At 33.2% G+C, this 19,417-nt stretch overlaps 2 protein-coding genes and 1 long non-coding RNA gene across 8 annotated transcripts; 2 read left to right on the top strand and 1 right to left on the bottom strand.

The window, feature by feature from the left end:
- Nucleotides 1-1,185: 1,185 nt before the first annotated feature.
- On the top strand, nucleotides 1,186-4,170 carry LOC143429591 (uncharacterized). 2 transcript variants are annotated; one of them, XM_076905258.1, is made up of 3 exons: nucleotides 1,186-1,367; nucleotides 1,513-1,977; nucleotides 2,488-4,170. In XM_076905258.1, exons 2-3 carry the CDS (start codon nucleotides 1,539-1,541, stop codon nucleotides 3,456-3,458), a joined length of 1,410 nt encoding a protein of 469 aa, XP_076761373.1. In that variant the 5' UTR covers nucleotides 1,186-1,367; nucleotides 1,513-1,538; the 3' UTR covers nucleotides 3,459-4,170. The 2 variants fall into 2 exon arrangements, with proteins under 2 accessions (XP_076761373.1, XP_076761372.1); XM_076905257.1 differs by having other exon boundaries at nucleotides 1,186-1,420.
- Nucleotides 4,171-4,612: 442 nt separating this feature from the next.
- Nucleotides 4,613-5,532, bottom strand: LOC143429806 (uncharacterized). Its single transcript, XR_013102571.1, has 3 exons — nucleotides 5,436-5,532; nucleotides 5,006-5,245; nucleotides 4,613-4,917 (listed from the first exon to the last, which is right to left on the bottom strand). It is a non-coding gene; the product is annotated as an uncharacterized LOC143429806 (long non-coding RNA).
- On the top strand, nucleotides 4,869-19,279 carry LOC143429782 (uncharacterized). 5 transcript variants are annotated; one of them, XR_013102567.1, is made up of 17 exons: nucleotides 4,869-5,525; nucleotides 8,036-8,133; nucleotides 8,234-8,307; nucleotides 8,439-8,697; nucleotides 8,845-9,744; nucleotides 9,859-10,213; nucleotides 10,295-10,431; nucleotides 10,545-10,625; nucleotides 10,708-10,875; nucleotides 10,952-11,206; nucleotides 11,304-11,481; nucleotides 11,648-11,719; nucleotides 11,911-12,186; nucleotides 13,610-13,789; nucleotides 13,893-14,321; nucleotides 14,490-14,616; nucleotides 14,939-15,072. XR_013102567.1 is itself a non-coding variant. In XM_076905559.1 (16 exons), exons 1-16 carry the CDS (start codon nucleotides 5,471-5,473, stop codon nucleotides 15,184-15,186), a joined length of 3,762 nt encoding a protein of 1,253 aa, XP_076761674.1. In that variant the 5' UTR covers nucleotides 4,871-5,470; the 3' UTR covers nucleotides 15,187-19,279. The 5 variants fall into 5 exon arrangements, 4 of the variants coding, with proteins under 4 accessions (XP_076761674.1, XP_076761673.1, XP_076761676.1 ...); XM_076905559.1 differs by lacking the exon at nucleotides 14,490-14,616 and having other exon boundaries at nucleotides 4,871-5,525; nucleotides 10,298-10,431; nucleotides 14,939-19,279; XM_076905558.1 differs by lacking the exon at nucleotides 14,490-14,616 and having other exon boundaries at nucleotides 4,871-5,525; nucleotides 14,939-19,279.
- Nucleotides 19,280-19,417: the final 138 nt, after the last annotated feature.

Raw genomic sequence — 19,417 nt, 5'->3', positions numbered from 1 at the left:
TTCAACGATATAACAGGCTTTGTTTATATTCGAACTAACGCGGATGACTACTTCTGAAGAACTTCATGCCAATATATCAAACTCTTAATTCTTTAGGCCACTAAATTACTGGTCGAATGAAAGAAAAAAAAACGTGCATTATTAATATCATAAAAATTAATCAATGTGATAGGATTATTGCTCCTATTATTGAAGAAAACATTTTTCCACGAATAAAATTTGACGTTTATTTAAGAATATGGGAAAAATAATAGAAGGATATTGCAAGGATTATTTCTTCTGGTATTACATTACCAAAAAAAAATAACTATACCTAAGTAAAATTACATGTCCAAAACAAATTACATGTAAACACAAGGTACAATATAAAATTTTATATTAATAACTTATTCTTCCTGAAATCGAGAGAGTATATGAGCTTATATTATAATCTCTGTTTTCTAAATTTTTTACTGTAATGATTATTTAATATAACAAAATAATAAGTATGGAAAATATGTTAACAATAAGTTATTAACAATAAGTTGTACTTAAAACCAATTGTAAAGTTATATGCTTCCGATCTTTTATCGCATATTAAAGTTATGATTAAAATATATACAATATCATTTATTAAATATAAACGACCACGTGATTGCTATATTCATTTTTATTGCCATTAACAATAATTTTCGCAGTAATTTAATATTTCAATAAGAAAAAAATTTAATAGAAGAATATTTAATAGAAGAATAAAAATTTAACGAAATTAAGGGGTGGCCATTGGTATCCGCTATGCGTTTACCTTTTGCTCAAAGTTTAAATTACTTTACGATAAAATTATACAATTCTCTTAAAATAAAGCTTAAATTGTAATATTTGAGCATTAAAAAAATGTTCAACTTATCCATAGATAAATTAGAAAATCTGTTTTTACACCTCTCATGTGGCAAGTGTTTGGCTTTAAATAAGTATTAAGTATATAAAATTATCCTTCAAGATAGAATAAAGATACTCTCAGAAAAATTAAAAATACCTAGTGCCGCTTAAATACTTACACGAAGGATTACTTTAAAAGCTTTGAGTCAATTACGAAGGGTGTAAAGTTGTACGGGACCTTAGGCTCTATCCCTAAGTGATGAGGATAAAATTTTCAAAAAAGTTCGTTTATTTAATTGCGAAAGGTCGCGGGACGTATTAACCGCGTGTATTTAGAAATTTATGGTTGTTAGATGCTTTGATTTGTTGATACCTTAGCGCCATTTGTCAATCCTAAAATCGATTGTCGATTATCAAACCAACTCCAAACCTGAAGCTGCCGATCTGCTACTATGTTAGTCATGTAACTTGCCAACACCAGTTAATGCAACGGACACGTTAATGCACCAGTAAGTATAATCGCGTAGCTGTAGCGGAACGTGGTTCTGGTTTGTTTTGAGAGGTTCGGTTATATATATACATGTATAAAATATATACACATATACATATACACGTAATGCGATAGTGCGAACTGCGTAAAATCTATTATTTCAGATCATTCTAAGGTTTAATTGAAAGAAATGGCCCCCCGTAAAGTCACAAAACATTCGGACATGGAGGTTGTGGATAGAGCGGCGGAAGCCGGTGATGTATCGCCCCCGAAGAAAAACAGAAATGCTGCCAAAACTGTGAATAAAAGTGTGGAAGAGAAACGAATTAGATTACCGAGAGCCGCAAAATCGGTGAAAACCGAACAAACAGAAATTACGGAACCAGCCACGGTTGTAACTAAGAATGCAAAAACAAAAAGCAAGTCGGCGAAGGCCAAAAATGCCGCGGCGCCCGCAAAGCCGAATTCCAAAGTCAAATTCCCGGAGAAAAAAAATAAAGAGGCTGAGGAAAATGTTGACGTTGATACCACAAATGTCGAGATCGTAAAAAACGATGAGGAAATCGAAATGAAGAGGACACGCACAAAAGGACCGATAAAAAAGGCGGGAACCGAGGCGGAGGAAGAACGTATGTTTTGAAATTTTTACGTTAAACTCCGGTTTAATTATTCGCGTGCTTAATGTGAATAAGATAATTTACATCAACAGAATCGCTTTATTTTTAATAAAAGTGTTCAATGCGTGGTTCGATTTTAACGGAACGGAAAAACAAATATGGTCGCGTTTGTAAAATATGTGTAATCACATGAAAAAGTTTTGAAACTTTTCATTTTTCAAGATATAAATACAAATATCTTTAGCATATGATCTTATACAACAATGAGGGTTTTTTTTAAAGCACTAATTAAGTGTATATATTTGTATGTTAGAAGTAAAAAGTTATATGTTAGGTTTTGTCAATTACGGGTAGTTAAAGCTTTCAGCACACTAATTAAAGTATCTTATACTAGTATTCTTAGAGTACAATGTATAGAAAAATTCTTATTGGAAATTTTCATAATTTTCTTCATCTCTAAGGTACAAGCATGTATGTATGTAATATACATTTCTTGATATAACGATTGTGTATCAATTTTAGCTAAGGCCAAGTCAAGAGTAAAGACAAAAAAGGTTATTGCCAATGAGGACATAGCAAATTCAGAAGCACCAACTGTAAAGAAAAGGAAGCCAGAAAATATTGAAGTGAAAGAAACTAAATCAAAAGCAAAACCAACCCAAAAGAAACCTATTACAAGTGCTGACACAAATAATAAAAGTGTCAATAACAGAGATAGAATTACTACCAACAATGAGACTGAAAGTAATGATAAAATAGTAGAATCCACAGTGACCACAAAGACAAATAAGAAAGCGGTCAATGATAAATCTGCGAAAGCTTTAGGAGCAAGGAAAACAAGGAGGCAGAAAAATGAATCTACTCCTGAAGATGCATCAGGAGATGAAGAAGAGCCACCAGTAGCAGAAAAATCATTATCTCCAGAACCTGAACACCTTAGCGGTAACGAAGGTCAGGATGATGAAAATAATGAATCAGAGGAAGCAGAATCGGCCCAATTATTTAAGAAAGGGAAAAATGTAAAGAAAAAAGAAGCATCGTTGAAGAAAGCTGCTACTAAATCACGTGGAAAAGCTATTAATCGTAATGCTGATACTGGTTCAAATGAAGATGATGTTGACACAATGAAAACAGTCAAAGAAGTGCAAAAGAAAATGAACAAAAAAACAGCTTTGATAACTGCCACGAAAAAGGGAAGAGGAAAGAAAGGGGCTACAGTTACAGAATTAGAAGAAAATGGAGAGAAGGTTACAGATAGTGCAACAATAGATACAAATTCAACTGAAGCATTAAATGCTAATAACGATGCACAGAAATCATCAGAAGAAGACAACGACAAAAAACAAGAGGATTCTGAAATAGAAGAGCACATAGATGAAGTGGATAAAGCGTCAATTAAGGTTGAACCAACTGAAAGTGAGACAATAAACACGTCAGTAAATGAAGGAGATTCACAGTCGTTTCGTGCAACATATCCGAAAAAAAATATATGAATAATATTTTAATATATTTGATAAAGATAAAATGCCTATTGGTACTTCTCTGTTCAGAAGTACTAAAAAGAAAAAAAAAAAAAGAAATACGCTGTATAAATGCAGTAATACTTTGGTTACATTATTGTTCTGAAACAGTTATATTTATTTTCTTTTAAGTATTTTGCGTAATGTAGTTTCTTGAAATTCTCATGATAATATGCGGTCTTACAAGTAAGAAAATTTTTTCATAAACAATATCACATACATGGAAGCACTCTACTATATTCAATGGTTTTGTTGTATTTAAAGCGGTTTATCTTAAATTTCAGCTAAACAAACATTTTGACTTGCGTGTAGGGTAAATAATATTGAGTATTGCTGTCAGTCTTTTGACAACTGAAGTCATTTTTTAACACTAGATAGCCATTAATTTTCAGTTGTGGATTTGAAAACTACAATATTTTCAATTATTTTTATGTTTTATGTAAGGAAAAGTCAAAGTGTTACAGAGTACATTAGTTATAAGAGAATATCACATATAAAGCGTACTTTTTGAAGTTATATATTATATTAAATTGACATACACACTGTCATTCTAGAGTAACACTTCAGTGTTACTTGTGATACTTTAATAAACATTTGTATAATTATTAGATGAGTATTGAAAGGATAAATGACTTCATTTTAGATTAGATTGTATTGAGTTCAATAAATATTTACGTTCATAGTTTGTAACATTTGCTTTTTACATTTTTTAATATGTTCTTTTAATAATAAAACTTCTAATGCTTGTCAGAAACAGAAATTATTATTTTTCATGTAATACAATTTTTTTTAATGTTTTGTTAGTATGCATATATTATTGTAAATAATTTTTGTAATGCCTAAAAAATTGTTCATTACCGTGTGAAATGTACATATAAAAGTGTTGCGTGCGTGGGAATATGCGTGTGTGCGTGCGTGTGTGCGCGGTTGCGTGTATGTACATTTTATCTTTGTATAGTAAATTTGTTTTCATTCACTTATTAGAACACAAACATATATTTATCGTAAATACATTTTATTTCTAATTTTTACGATCATCGGGGACAATTCGAATATAAAATCGTGAATAACTAAAAGCTGCCATAATGTTATCAGTATTAAAATTACTGATATTGTATTTATTTTATATACACTTCATTCATATTGTCCCAATGATTTTGTTAATAAATCTGGATTAACAGAAATGAACATATTAAATGATTATCGAATAATTCGAGGAGATTTCATTAAAAATACACATCGGTATTCGAAAAATGTTGCGGATGCTCCTTTACGGTAAATCCTTAAAAAGATGGCGCTCGATTAATGCAATGCTCGCACGTACAGATGACGTAGTGCTATCTATAAGATTGTAGCAAGCTAGAACGCTCTCCGTTGTGGATCAAGGAAGCAGTGAGAAACAACGGCGGAAGTGGGGATCGTGCGCCATTTTCTATTTTTGCATAGCAGTGAATTAGTGTTGTGTATGTACATTTTGTGTGATAAATCGATGGATTACTAATAATTGACGGAGGACGTACCGATGTAATGAAACGATATTCGGGAACACGTGCTTCGAATCTCACGCGATTAATTTTCTTCTACATTCACCTTCTGTATTACCGTGCATAAACCCATAAGTTCGTCGTAGCGCGTAAACACTTTTTCTTCATTTCTCTTTTCAAATGAGTGAGAGTGGCCCGTGTCGTCGGTATTAGAACTATTACGAAGCGATCGACGATTACGATTGTTTTACGCCTGTTCCGGAATTCTTTTCCTCGCTTAACAGATAAAACTCGTGAGATATAGAAAGGAAAACCAGTCTGTGATACTAAACAGTACTAAGGTATATAGCTAGAATATAAACTCTACAATTAGATGTACGTATGTATAGCGTATGAGACCGCATAGATAGATCACATAAAAGATCTAGGAAAAATAAAGTCTGTATAGTGTGTGCTGTGAATTTACCTTATTCGAGGGATAAATCGTGATAAAGGAGCAGAATGTCTCAGGAATCTGTGACAAATGACAAGCAACTGCCAACTCCTAAAGATGAAGGTATGAGATCAACCAGTTTATACTATTTTAATTACGTACATGTATATGTATACGATGTTTTATGTGCATGGTTTCTTTTTAAACGTGTACACAAAATTTCATTTCGTTCTGTTTAAGTTTAGACATTGAAATAACCTCTGTTACATGTTTCGTTAATATTATTATAAAATCTATGCCATTGCACCATAGATGTTGTGCTACTGGATTTGTTATGGATGGTTTCATATGTTTAATAAAAAATAATAGAATGTGATGATAATACATTTCAATTACAGCAAAAGGGTAAATGTACTTTCTTTATAATTTCCATTTTCCTTTTTCCATAACTGATTATACGTGCGTATACTTGCTGTGATATTTAAATGATCTTTTTTCATTTCATGTGTTTAAATATATATCTTTTTCTTGCGCACTTGTTGTGCACAACGATATCCTAGATATTGATAAAACCATTGCTGCGAAAATTTGCTTGAATGGTAATAAATGTGTGTCACAACTTACTTGTACTTACATATAAATGTGTACTTTTTTTGAAAATGTTATTCAAGAGATTTATTTTCAGAATGTATGTTGTGGTATGTATAAATCATCAGAATAAATGTTTATTTTTTTCTATGTGGAAATATGTATTGAATCCTTTACATAACAAAATATGTTTATTAACAAATAAAATTCACTTTTTACATAGCAGTGTTAATGGAATTATTCAAAGAAATAAAGATCTTTAAGGGTTTTCTTACTTTTGCATAAAAACATTGCTAAAATATTTAAATATATCAGATTTTGATAAGATAAAATTCTTTTTAACTTATGAGATCTAGATATAAATACAAATGTAGTATTTATAAAAGGATTATGTAATATAATATGTTACTAAGTAGACCAAAAAGTTTAGTAAAGGTATAGACGGAGCTATTCATATATCCTTTCAGCAAGCTGATATCGGCGCATTAATAATGGCTCTTATAAATGATCATCAAAAATACCGATAACTGCCATACCAAAAATTTCTATTTCAGATGTTAATAAATATATTTCTTCATTTGTTCTACTATCTACATACACGAATGTTTATGAACATTGTTCAGGGGAAAATCAGTTACAGATAGCGTTCAAATGTGTGCACAAACAAAACTAATTAGACATAAAGTTGACAATAACGTACTTAGGGACGTACTTGATTGGATTGTAGACAAACTCTGTATGTCTAAAAACCGGCCGACATTTAGCCAGTTTGTATCGTGCTGTACGACGTGTAGTATCTATGAAAGTTAAGAATCTTATTTCTTAGGCGTGTTACATGGACGTGTACACGATCAGTAAAAATTATTACAGTTAAAACGACTTCGTTTTAAAGCGCGAAAGTAGACGAATCGTTGAATTAAATTTACGAAGTAACGGGTATCCGTATTCTTCCGACATTTTTATACATTTGTATACGATAGTTTGTTATTCCAAACGTTGAACATTTCGCGATCAAATAACGTAATATTTCCTCATACTATTAATAGTTAGTTATACATTTTGACGTTAATAATTCTCCTTTGTCCTGTTTTCCTCGGTACCTTCGTTAACCGGCTTCGAAACGGTGATTCTTTGTCCGTCTTGTCCTTCATTGATAAATATTTGGTCGGCTCTGTTTGAAACGGTTAGAGTTTAAGGTAACCAGAAGAGCGTCGGTAAAACCGCGTAAAATAGAATTCGTCAGAATTTGGCTAAAATGAAGCTAGACACGAACGGTGTTGTTGGTTCGACTTGGTATCGGCGACCACGAAAACGTCCGCTGGTAGGACCTACGGGATCTCCTCTTCTAGACGCAACTCTGGTCGTGCAGACCAGAACGTGTCGATGGTTCCGCAAAAATAAGTCTGTCCACGCTTTAAAACGGGTCACTTTTCGTAAGTACATCTATGGAAACTTGTGATTGGTATTTTATTTCGATCGTTCAATGGTTTCGATTCTGTATTTGAACAATTACGGCGGTTCAACAAAATTGAATGTGACGCGAATAATGTAAGTTTATACTAAATTATAATAAGAGAAATTTGCATCGTTTAATTTGCTTTTAATTTGTCGAATCAGATGCTTAGTTGTTAAGTCAAAGAGAATCGTGTATAATCTACCGACCGTGCGTTCAAATCTTCACTAAGTTTCTATTCCAATGGCGGATGTGTTGAGGTTCGTTAATCCTGTACAGTTTGTATACAAGTCGTAAAGGTGCGATGTTTTTAATGATAATCGATCTATTTGGAAAACGTTATGTAATGCCTATATATTTAAGTAAATTTAGATATTAAAGTATATACAGATATTCTGTGTATATATTTTGAGTAGAACAGGAGTACTTAAAGCTTCCTGCGAGATCAACAAGTGTTTGTGCTTAACTTAATTTTACTTTCATATCTATCGTGTAGAATGTTAATAACTATGTTATTGATGTATCATGTATAATATTCCGAAGGGAGAAGTCTACATGGCTATGTGCAGCAAACATTTCTGTTCATTTTCAGGAGACGAAGCAATTATATCTATGTCGGTGGCTGGGGAGGTAACCGACACTTCAATTATGGAAGTGGGCCGTTCAAGACCTCAATTCCAATATTCACGGGTACTGTATTCTTAATTTAAAAAAAAAAAAGAAAATACGATTCAAATCAATTTTTTTAAAAGGACTTTCGATGAAGTAAAATTTGCAATTTCATTTCCAGGAGGAATTAATACTGATAAAGAGTTTGCCATTGTCTAAGAAGAGGCCTGATTTCTTAGATACCTCGTATAATAAGTAAGTCCTATATTGCACGCATTTCCTATTTGTACTCTTTTAATTATTTTTTTTGCTTTTCGTTTACTATTGTTTCTAGTTCTGATCATCAGGTTTTACAAATCGTATTAATAATAATTTATTCTATTAAGTTCACGTGGTGTATGGGATCCCGAACGTTGGCATTCGGGTAAGAAGCGAAGCGATACACCCCCGAAAGACGAACGAACTGGACGCGGTGATCAGATTGCTGAAAGTCATAATAAACGTCGGAATGGGGATCCACGAGAACGTATTCGTAAAGAGCAAGATGGCATAGTATTGAGTCCTCAACGTAGGAGCTTTAATTCAGGTTGTTTTGTGAACCAACCTACCAATCGACGCCCGGAAAGCCCAATAGGCAAAACAGAGGTACAATTAATTTACTGTGACTATAGAAGCCAAAAGTAAGGTGAAAAAAACCACCGTTTAATGACACGAAACTTGTTGACTTCTAGAATTACCCCCGTCTATAAAAGAATAATAAACTAAAGTGTATGACAATAAAATTATTTACAGGTTAGCCATAGGGAACCTGTTCGACGAATCGGAAGTGGCAGAATTATAACTCGCGACATATGGGACTTCAGACCTGAGAATGAAAAACTGGAACCTGCATTTCGTTCTGGGGCTAGTGGGAGCACCTCTATGCGTGATCGTGACAACAGGGATACACGCGACGGAAAGGAACGGGAGAACACAAGAGAGAGGGATCGTGATCGTGATCGTGATAATTTACGTGAACGGGACGAAAGGACGGAGCGATTCGAGCGGAGATCCTTTGGTCGCGACTACGGCGATAGAGAGAGGGACCGGGATCGGGATAGGACAACTGAACGGAATGATCGCAACCATCAATCGGATCGAGACAAGGATCGCGGACGAGAACGAAGATTCAGTAACGATCGCAGGCGAACTTACAGCGAGAATCGTAATGAAGCGGATGAACCGGAGTGGTACCTTTCTGGACCAACATCTCAACACGACACTATCGAACTGAGAGGCTTCGAGGATATCCCTGAAGAGAAGGCGATCAATAGTAGCAATAGCAGTGCTAAAAATAAAAAACAAACACCAGTCCAAAAGAAACGGGGTAAGAAAAACTCGCTGGAGAAGGACGAGAAGCAAGCTGATAATTCGGCGGGTCCAAAGGGACGTAGTACGCCTACGACGATGGATCAACCAATGAACGTTGTTGCCGTCCCGCATTCGCCGATTTCAGAGCAGAACGAATCGTCATCTCGAGTGCAGAAAACGAACCACGATGCCAATGAGAGCACGGTGACCGAGCAAAGTTGTGAAACTACGGATAACAATTCTACCGCCACTCATCAGAATCAGGAGGATAGTCATCCTGACTTTAATCTCGACGAATTTCTGAAATCCGACACCTTTCCCGGTGTTCCTGGACTTCTTAACGTAGGTTTATTTGTTTATACACAGAGTATCTCACTGATTTATTTTATAACTAAATATAAGATTATCATTTAAAACATAAATAATTGCACATCGAATTATGTTTTATTTACGCAGAATGGAATCGGTCCCAACGGAGGCTCTTGCTCCCGATTTAGTCAATGGTTTAAAAGGGAAAGTCCTGTTCAACAAGTGGACAGCCGTAGAACTTCTATACAGGACGACATATTGAATAATCTCTTGAACGATATCACCGAGCCAAATATTCAGATTCCATCGGTGACAGAATCCAATACGTACTTTGCTCCCATTTCACCTGCCAATACGACGGCGACAAACAATACCACGTCCACCACTGGGGTGAAGTTATTGGAAATGTTGCAACGTGGAAATAAACCAACTCAAAATGGTCAAGGAGATACGACTAGTACCGTTATACCGATGATGAAAAGCTCATCCATTAAAGACATGGGTGAGAATTCGTACTTTGGTCATTTAACTGTTTTTACAAAATATAATAGAACGATGTATGATGCTTGGAAATTTTTTACAGAAGTTGGTGGAAAAGTTGTGCACAGCCTCGAGGAATTGGAAGCACGCATGCGAGGTGGTGCTCCTCCACCCACATCCTCAACAGATCAACCTCGTGTAAATAAGACTGAAGAAGATCTCTCTGCTTTTAAGAAATTGGTAATGTTATAAAGCAAATGTTATAAAAAATGACATACAGTAATTATGTATAATTGATGAAGTACCATAATTTCATTTGGTTCTTATATATTTATGTACATTTCGCGATACAGCTTGCTCAAGTGACTGGAGGACAGGCTATACCAGCGGCGAACGGACCTATTTCTCAGAAACAACCCGTAACTTTAATACAAGTAAGGGAACCGTATATTCCAGCTTTGTTATCGAAACTACATACCATTTACCCCGTTTGAGATAAAGTTCAATTTTCTGTAGTTGCTTAACTCGCACATGAAAACGCAGCCGATTACTCCGCAACAGTCAGTATCAGAACCGATACATACCGCGACGTTTAATCACGTTGGGTCCATTGGACCAACTCAACACTCACATCAAACGCAAATGCAGCATGAAAATCTAATGAAAGTATTGCATATTCAACAGGTTAGTTACTGTCAAGTTGTATTCTACTGGAAATAAGAATGTATGCTAATGATATTTTTTAATTTTGCTTAAACAGCAACAACAGAAGCAACAGCAGCAACAACAACAGCAGCAACAACAGCAGCAGCAGCAGCAGCATTCAGATATGTTATCTATGATGATGGGTGGACAACGAATGTTAGGTATGAGTCCTGTTCCTCCAGAAATGCAAATGATGCTGAACAATGCTCCAATAAGTCAGGAACTCCTTCAGAGACCGGAAGCTCAAGCCATTATTCAAGGTCTACAACAAGGAGAGATAACCAGACAACATCTTCTACAACAATTGCAGGTTTGCACGTTTAAATGGGAAACAAATAGTGCATCGAGAGAAGAAAGGTGTACTTTCAAGATATAATATATTTTTAAATGGTTTACTGTTATAATAGAATCCAGCTATGCAACATCGTCACAGAGAAGTTTTAGTGAATATTTTGAAAATGTATGGCGGCACTACACCGCGTACAATAAGTCCGCATCCAAGCGCGCCCACTCCACAAGATCATATTTTGCAACAAATGCTGTATCAACAGCAACAACAGAGGATTCCATCCCCAATGAACAATGGTGAGTTATGCATATTATTTTTCTTTTGACAGAACTCGTAACCTATTAACATGTACGTGCCATTTTTTTCTTGTTCTTTTTTATCGCTAAATATAAGTATTTCACTTTTATACTGAAAAATCGTAGAGCTATAGTATAAATATTTATGATGATGTTTGGAATGCAGCTTATTGTCCACCTTCAATAATATCTCCAAATTTGACTGCTAGTCCCAGTACTTTAACAGTACAGCATCCAGGTAGAATGTCAAGAATAATAACAATTCTTTTACTTTATTGCTTCAGTTTGTTATTCTACAAATGAAAAGTTTCAGCTATAATTAAACGATAACTTAGCAATATAAAAAAGCGAGTAATTGTAATAATTTCAATTTACGATAATGATTTGCTCGTTTAATAAAATATGATGAATTTCTCGTTACTTTAACAGTGATACAGCATAGGGTTCCATCGCCGCGAGAAATTGTTATGCATGCTCAATCAATAATGCAGGGCGCTCTGATTAAGCAAAAGCTGGAAGAGCAACGTGAAAATTTCCGTAAACGACAGGATCAACAACATCAAAAGCAGCAACAACAGCAACATGCTCAGCAGAGAGCGTCGAGTCCTGTTAACTCACCAGCAAAGCAGACGATGAGTCCTACACCGCTTGCCTTTACTCCAACATCGGTGTTACGTAAAATGACCGCTGATAAGGAGCCTGAGGGTGCGAATCAGTCTAATCATCAATTTGTATCGAATCATCTACTATTCTCTCCAAAAAATAACGAGAACCATAATACCAGCAACAAGTATCGTAATGCATTTAATTCCAAACGAAACGCTTTTACACAACAGTCCGCTTCTCACGATAACGCAATTCAGCTTATTAATCATAATACGCATGAAAGTATGACTGGAACTGACGCTTCGAAATGTTTACTTGAATCGAACAACAATATTAACGGTAACGTGGTAGAGCTAGAAGAATCGGCGTTAAAAGATAAGTATTCGTTCTTTTTGCAACAACAAGACGATACGAACAATAATTCGAATTTGACAGAGGAAGAAAAGATTGTTTACGAGACTAATGAATTGTTAAAAATCACTAACGAAAATATTCCCGATAGAGAATCGAACATAATGAATCTGAGTGATACTAACAATAATAGTCCTCTTATTCTTGACAAACTATTAACAGAGCAGTTCGAAATCGAGACGATAGTGGTTGATAATAATGTGTTAGGAAAAACAGAGGAAAACAAGATATCACATTCACAGAACGATGAAGTTGTTATTTAAAGCTTCCATCCGATCTTTCATGAATTTCACAATAGAGAAAAAAGAAAAAAAATGCATAAATTTGTGACTATTGTCTATTGTAACGTTATTTTTTTATTTTTGTATTAAAATGAGGAATGATAATTTTGTTTTCTTTTCTTTCTTTTTTTCTTTTTGCTTGACACCTTTAATATGTTTCAAAAGTTGTTTTGTCTGCAATTTGTTTGCAAATTATACACGAGAATGAGTACCTTTTAATTTCATATAGAAATACTGTTGCCTATTGAAAAGAAGAATTAATTACAAATTACATTTTTCTTATTTAGACTAATACATGTATGTATATATATGTATATATATACACTGGTATACATATATATATATATTTACAAATACATTACGAGAGAAAAGTATGTTGGAATAGTTTTAAAATAAAACTCTTTATAAATATATTTCATGCTTTAAGTTTTCCTTTACACATTTTCATTTGTTTCCTTGAGTGGAATGCTTTCAAATGACTTATGTATTCTTAATGCATGTATTTAGTTTTTTTAAGCCTTTCGGCTTTACATGGGTAAGGGAGTTGCATGTAAAACTGAATAATACAATAATATTACAACTTGAATGAAATGAGAAATATTAATTCATTATATTTTTGTGTGATCCTTATTTGTTGTTTCATTTCATTTGTTAGTAAATTTGAAAAAAAATTATCGTAAACCTTAGTTTTGCAAAATATGTTAGTTACATGTTTCATTGTACATCGAAATATATCATAGATGTTAAACATTTTTTTTTATCAACTTTTGTATATGTGACTAGGAAGTCAGTTTATAATTTTGTGTAATCTTGTTCTTATGTTTACGTAGGCAATAGTAATGATCCATCCAAGTTGGCAGCTCAATCGCAGACATCACAAATGCAACAAATGCAATCCGCAGGATTGATTAATCAATTACTGACACAAGGAGTTTTCTCTCGACAAAATACCTTACGACCTCAGTCGGTTCAGTCCACGTGGACAAATCCAACTATTAAACAACATCCAGGTACGTTACGGAAGATAAGAATTGTATACATTCCTCAGTGCTATAGCTATATCAAGTTTATAAGTGTCAGCATTTAAAAATTTTTGTCAATTTCGTATCGTAGGTCGACCGATAGTGAAAGGTGGTGGTGGTAGTGGTAACGGTGGTAATCAATTCCAATACAGTGGAAATACAGATTTTCAACAGCAGCAGCAGCAACAACAACAACAACAGCAGCAGCAACAACAACAGCAGCAACAGCAACAACAACAACACCGAACAGTTTCGAGCGTGTACGGTAATCCTACACGCTCTAAACATACCATGCCCAGTTCTATACCGCACCACAATGTCCCGCAATACAACGTTGCTCAGAATTCAATGATAAATCAGAGGTCGAATACTATGAATAATCAAATGAAGGTACAGCAGCCACCGTCGCACCTAGCCAACATGCAACATCCACCACCGCAACAACAGCAGCCACAGCAACGGACTCTCAACTCACAGATCCAAATGGTCTTGAATCAAAATTACAACTCCAATCGTACAGGTAATTATAACTTATTAAAATATATACAGGTTGACATACTTAGGGAATTGGTTTACCACTTTAATAAATATTTTAAGATAGAACAAACACAATCCGTTTTGTTAAATCTAGATTTTTTCTTCACTTTGAAACTGTTACATTAATTTTATTGTTCTAAAATATTTTCAGGTGTCTACCTCTTGTCTAATCAAATTGCATGCAACGGTGTTCAGAAATTGGAATAATTAGATCTCTCACGTTTTAGATGTTCATCTTATTTAAACCAGACAGCTTTTATCTTTGGATCAAACTTAAAGTAATCAACTAACACTTATTTTAGGCTGTCTTTTTATTTTAATTATATTGGGTTAGTTGAAAAATTTGTTTGTTTCTTAGGAAAAATTAGAAACGAATTTCACACTAGTTTCCAGTTCCTACAGCAAAATTTTGCAAATAAAAATTCGTATCTTTTATAAAAAAAAAAAGATGTTTTGACTAATCCAATATAAATTTTATTTTTATTTTGAAAAAAATGTTTACAGCGTTTTAAAACATTGTGTTTTTCGATGCAAACGGAAATTCTCAATTGTTACCAAACTAAATTAGCATAAAAGAACTTGTATAAATATTTTTCACAGATGGGCGAATAATGCGGTCGCAACAATTGAACATGCCCGTAGGTCGTCAAACGTCTCCAGGTTTAGGATATGTTGGTAACAACGGTGGAGATCTTTCACCTACCTCGAACCAGTTGGCACGATGGTTTAGCCCAGAACTGCTCGCTCAAGCACGGGCTGGTAAGCTTCCGGAGCTTGTCCAGTCGAACGTTTTATCCTTGGAAGAATTAGAAAGACTTCAACACGCATCGACTACAGTGCATAATTAGATTAAACAATGGTCATACCTTCTCATATCTTCAATTGCAAGCACAGAAAGATCATCCAAATCGATCTAACAGATTACATCTTTTGAATTAGATGGCTTTTCATATTAAAAAAGTCAGTATATGAAGATTCACTCCGATTAAAAAGAGGCCTGTTATGTAAAGTATAAAAGAAAAACAAAAATCTTGCTTGCGTACCACGAAGTCATTTAGGTAATGAAACCTTAACGGAAGTAAGGTTTTTAGTAATACCCACTTTGGTAAATGATATTTGTTTGGACACGATACAGATTAACTGAGCAGTATTTCTTTTTTGTGAAAATATCCCTTTTTTGCTTATCGATATTTGGTCTAACAAATTTATAAAATGCATTACCCACAACTGTACAGAAGAAAACCTGGTATAATGGAATATTAAATCAAGGATAACTACAAGAAGACGAGCTATTTGAAAACAAAAGTCTATAAACGAACAACTTTCTACAAGAAAAGAAGAGATTTATTGCTTAATAAGACTGAAGAAAAAAAGATATGAAAATTCTTACTATTGACTATATAAGAGGACAAAGTACTATTTCACTATTGCATCGTTTCTAAATAGCAGGAGTACACAGACAATGATTTGTTTAAAGTATGTGAACGGCAAGTTGTTATTTATAAATTACAGTGCCGCTACAATTCCATTTCGGGAATTGTATAATCATAAAATCTTTTATTATACAACTAATTACCAAGTTGCGACGATATTAATTTAACAATTCTGTCCGACCATTTATTTTTTCGTACCGTGATGTTTGCAAAGTCCTATAAATGAAGAATTATGGTCGAAAATCTTGAGAAAGTTGCAAATTATGCAACACCCACGAGTACAGTTTATACATATAAAGAAAAGTGTCATATAATTATATTCTACTTCTGTTATTGTGGACAGTGTGACTATATGAACAGAATGAGACATAAAAGAATGAAACAAGAGAGCGCAAGTACTCATCGAATCTTGCATATATTAAGGAAATACATAATTATAATATATACTTTGTAGATGCGTGAGGGTACAGTGTTATTATCATGTTCGAAAAGTGAAAGTTAGAGTAAAAAAGAATTCCAAACGTGCGCGACCTTAACAAATATAGATAGAGAAAGTGATGGCAGGATTTATTGAAAGGAGAGGAAGAAAAAGAGATTACTCATGAAACGTAAAGAGAAAGAGAACATTCCATCGGTTATATAGAGAGACGAAATAAATAAAACATAATTTGCAAATTGAAAAGATTTCGTGTCGATATATTGCTGTCAATATATGTGTTTGCTTTATAATTAAAGTCGTTACTTTTTTTATTACATTTTTCGTGAAATCTTAATATACTTGACCTATACCATCAATAATAATAATAGTATAAAAACTTGTTCTTTTTTTTACTCTTTTTGTGATCCAATCTATTGCTTGGTTGATAATTAATCTATAATGAAGTCTCGTATTCGTTATATGAAATTGCATTTTCTCTTTGTTGAAGAAAAGTAGATTGTCGTGCAAACTTCATAACGTTTTCGAGTCAAGTAAGGAGATAGAAAAGAAATGAAACACAATATTAAATATATTTGGTTTTTTGTTCGTGTGCATAAAATGACATTTAGCCAATTTCATTGAATTACAGAGTTCATGGAGCCTCTTGTTAAATCTATACTCTGTTTTACACAATACTCTATTTAATAAAATTGATTTCCATATTTAGATGTAAACATCACGCCTTCTTACTTATCTAAATTTTTTTCGTAATTTTTAAGTAAAACTTTTATGATCTGTTATTAAGAAACGAGAGCAACACGATGATTTAGAATGTCTTGCAATAATCATGAATATACTCGTGCAGAATTAAAAATTTGTGCAGTTATGTATATGGTACATTACATGTTGAATGCAGAAATAATTTGCAAAGGGTAAAGTGTTTTATGTATTTATTACAAAATAACAGATCTGGAGATAAATTTTGGGGAATGACCGAAAATCAAGTTTAGTATACTGCAGCTATGCTGTAAATGTAATCATGTAACCTGGTGGTAAATGCGATGAAATTTTTCAGGGCTTTTTAAACGTATATAATTTTCATTTTCTTCAGCAAGAAAAATTAGTGGAATATGTAATACATTGTTTTATTTAGTGTAATTAGAAATCTCGCTTTCTTTTTTAGTATTTTTCATTATTGGAATGTTTCTCGATACGGTTCCAAGGGATAACATTCAAACCCAATTTTTAATTGTCTGGTCAATCTCTATGTTACTTTTAGATTTATGTAACGCGTCCATTACAATTGAAAAAATACTACATAAAAGACAAAATCGTTGGAAGATATTTACCAGAAATGTTAATTACGACAAGTACTGCCAACTAACAAATGTATTAGTGTTGTTAAGTACCCAACAAAAAAGAATTGAAGAATCAGATGGTGATATTTGTTCTCAGATATCACTTTCAGACAACATTGTTGCCTTAAGAGAGGCTATTACGATTGAAATCTATATAAAGAGAAGAAAAAGGAAGTATATAACAAAAACGATTTAAACGAGATATAATCTTCACGAAGCAAATTGCATTTATGTTAGACTTATTTCTAAGAACAGTAACGCTTAACCAATATTTGGTGGAAAATGTTTCTTACGAAATTGTATAAAAAAGTTTTAATTTAACTTAAAAAAAAAATAATAAAAGAAGGGGGTAATAGTGTTTTGCGCTTTATTGATTATAGTACCACGACGAAGATAATGAATTCTGTCCCGTGAATTTGCGGGCTTGAAGGTTGTTTCATAATTCGAAAATTTTTGTAAATAATTCAAATCCTAAACAAACTGAAGTTTATTGGCTCATAAATTGAGCTAATAATTTGTAAATAAAGTTATTAAATATTACATTATGTGAAATCGAGGAAAAAGTCACAAATAAATACGAAGAATTGTAATTGTAATTTTAGTCATTTCATTTGTTTATTGAAATGAATTGAAATTAATATAGTAATAACCAAAATCCAACATGTTTGCTTGGCGTGTTTTATTGCGTAATGTTTGCTGAAACCTTAAAAATTTGAAGCGTGACCATATAGTACAATTTTTTATATGCTAAATTTAATTTAAATGCGAATCCTTTTAATGAGAAGTAAAATGTATTTTTTTATATAATTTTTTTATCGTTGTTTATTATTTTTTTATCATTTTTATCGCAGAGGATAACAATTTATAATTCTACAAGAAGATACATATTTTTATTAGGTACACTGTCTCGCATATTAATATCATTTACGACAGTAATGTTCCTTTATCTTTATTTAATATGATGTTTCACTATATTAATAATTGCGTAGTGTATATGTACATATACATATATTCATATATATATATATATACATATACATATATATATATATATCTATCTGAACAGTGTGAGTAAATGATCGACAGTGATAAAAAACTTCGGCTGTTTCCGTTTGAACTCGTTTCTCGTAATCGAGAATTCTCGAACTTGCCAAGTGGATATCGAGAGAGATGCTACGAGTTGTAAATGGCGGACCACCGTAGTTGAAGGTGCATTTCTCTCGTTCTTCGGAGCATACCATTATCGGATACGTAAATTATTATCAGATCTACACGAAACTTGGACTAAGTAATATCTTTGATTAATTTTTGAACGTTGAATTTTAGTGGAAACCTTAAGAAGATATTAGAAGAGTAATCAAAATATTTACATCAGATTTATTGACTTGATTCTGCTTACAAAGATATGAAGTTTCAAAAACTGCACACCTTGTCTTTACGAATCCTGCATTAAAGACGATGTACCTTTGATTTTTACGGTTTTACTTCTTGCACTTAGGTAATATTATGTAATTGTTGACAAGTGTACCATTGTGAGAATTAGCAGAATCTTCACTACGTTTGGTGTGACGTTCCATTTATTTCTGGAATCTTGTAATGCATACGTATTATTAACAGTCAAAATTATTGATTCATCGAAATATATGTAATCGATACTGTGCTGTGCCCCTCTCGAGATTAATTCGTTTAAAACAATAAAAACCGCTTCGTTGCCTGATTCAAAGCTGTTAAATGTATTGTTTCATTAACGTAAGTAGTTACCCTAGAAAAAAGAAAAAAAAGAAAGTATCGTAAAAGAGACTTGCGTCGCGAATACGCGGACATGATAAAAGGTGAGTAACATATGGCGGAAGATACGTTGGCAGATTCA

Source organism: Xylocopa sonorina, chromosome 12 (assembly GCF_050948175.1).
Source record: "Xylocopa sonorina isolate GNS202 chromosome 12, iyXylSono1_principal, whole genome shotgun sequence".
NCBI lineage: Eukaryota > Metazoa > Arthropoda > Insecta > Hymenoptera > Apidae > Xylocopa > Xylocopa sonorina.
Note: the sequence above shows the minus strand (reverse complement) of the source record. Positions and strands in the feature narration are given on the sequence as shown.

What these genes read in the sequence shown, in the direction of transcription:
- LOC143429591 (XM_076905258.1), top strand. Translation starts at nt 1,539, where the DNA reads ATGGCCCCCCGTAAAGTCACAAAACATTCGGACATGGAGGTTGTGGAT. An exon ending in AACCGAGGCGGAGGAAGAAC is followed by an intron (nt 1,978 to 2,487) that starts GTATGTTTTGAA and finishes TATCAATTTTAG; the next exon opens with CTAAGGCCAAGTCAAGAGTA.
- LOC143429782 (XM_076905558.1), top strand. Translation starts at nt 5,471, where the DNA reads ATGTCTCAGGAATCTGTGACAAATGACAAGCAACTGCCAACTCCTAAA. An exon ending in GTGTTCCTGGACTTCTTAAC is followed by an intron (nt 9,745 to 9,858) that starts GTAGGTTTATTT and finishes TTATTTACGCAG; the next exon opens with AATGGAATCGGTCCCAACGG. An exon ending in AACCCGTAACTTTAATACAA is followed by an intron (nt 10,626 to 10,707) that starts GTAAGGGAACCG and finishes AATTTTCTGTAG; the next exon opens with TTGCTTAACTCGCACATGAA.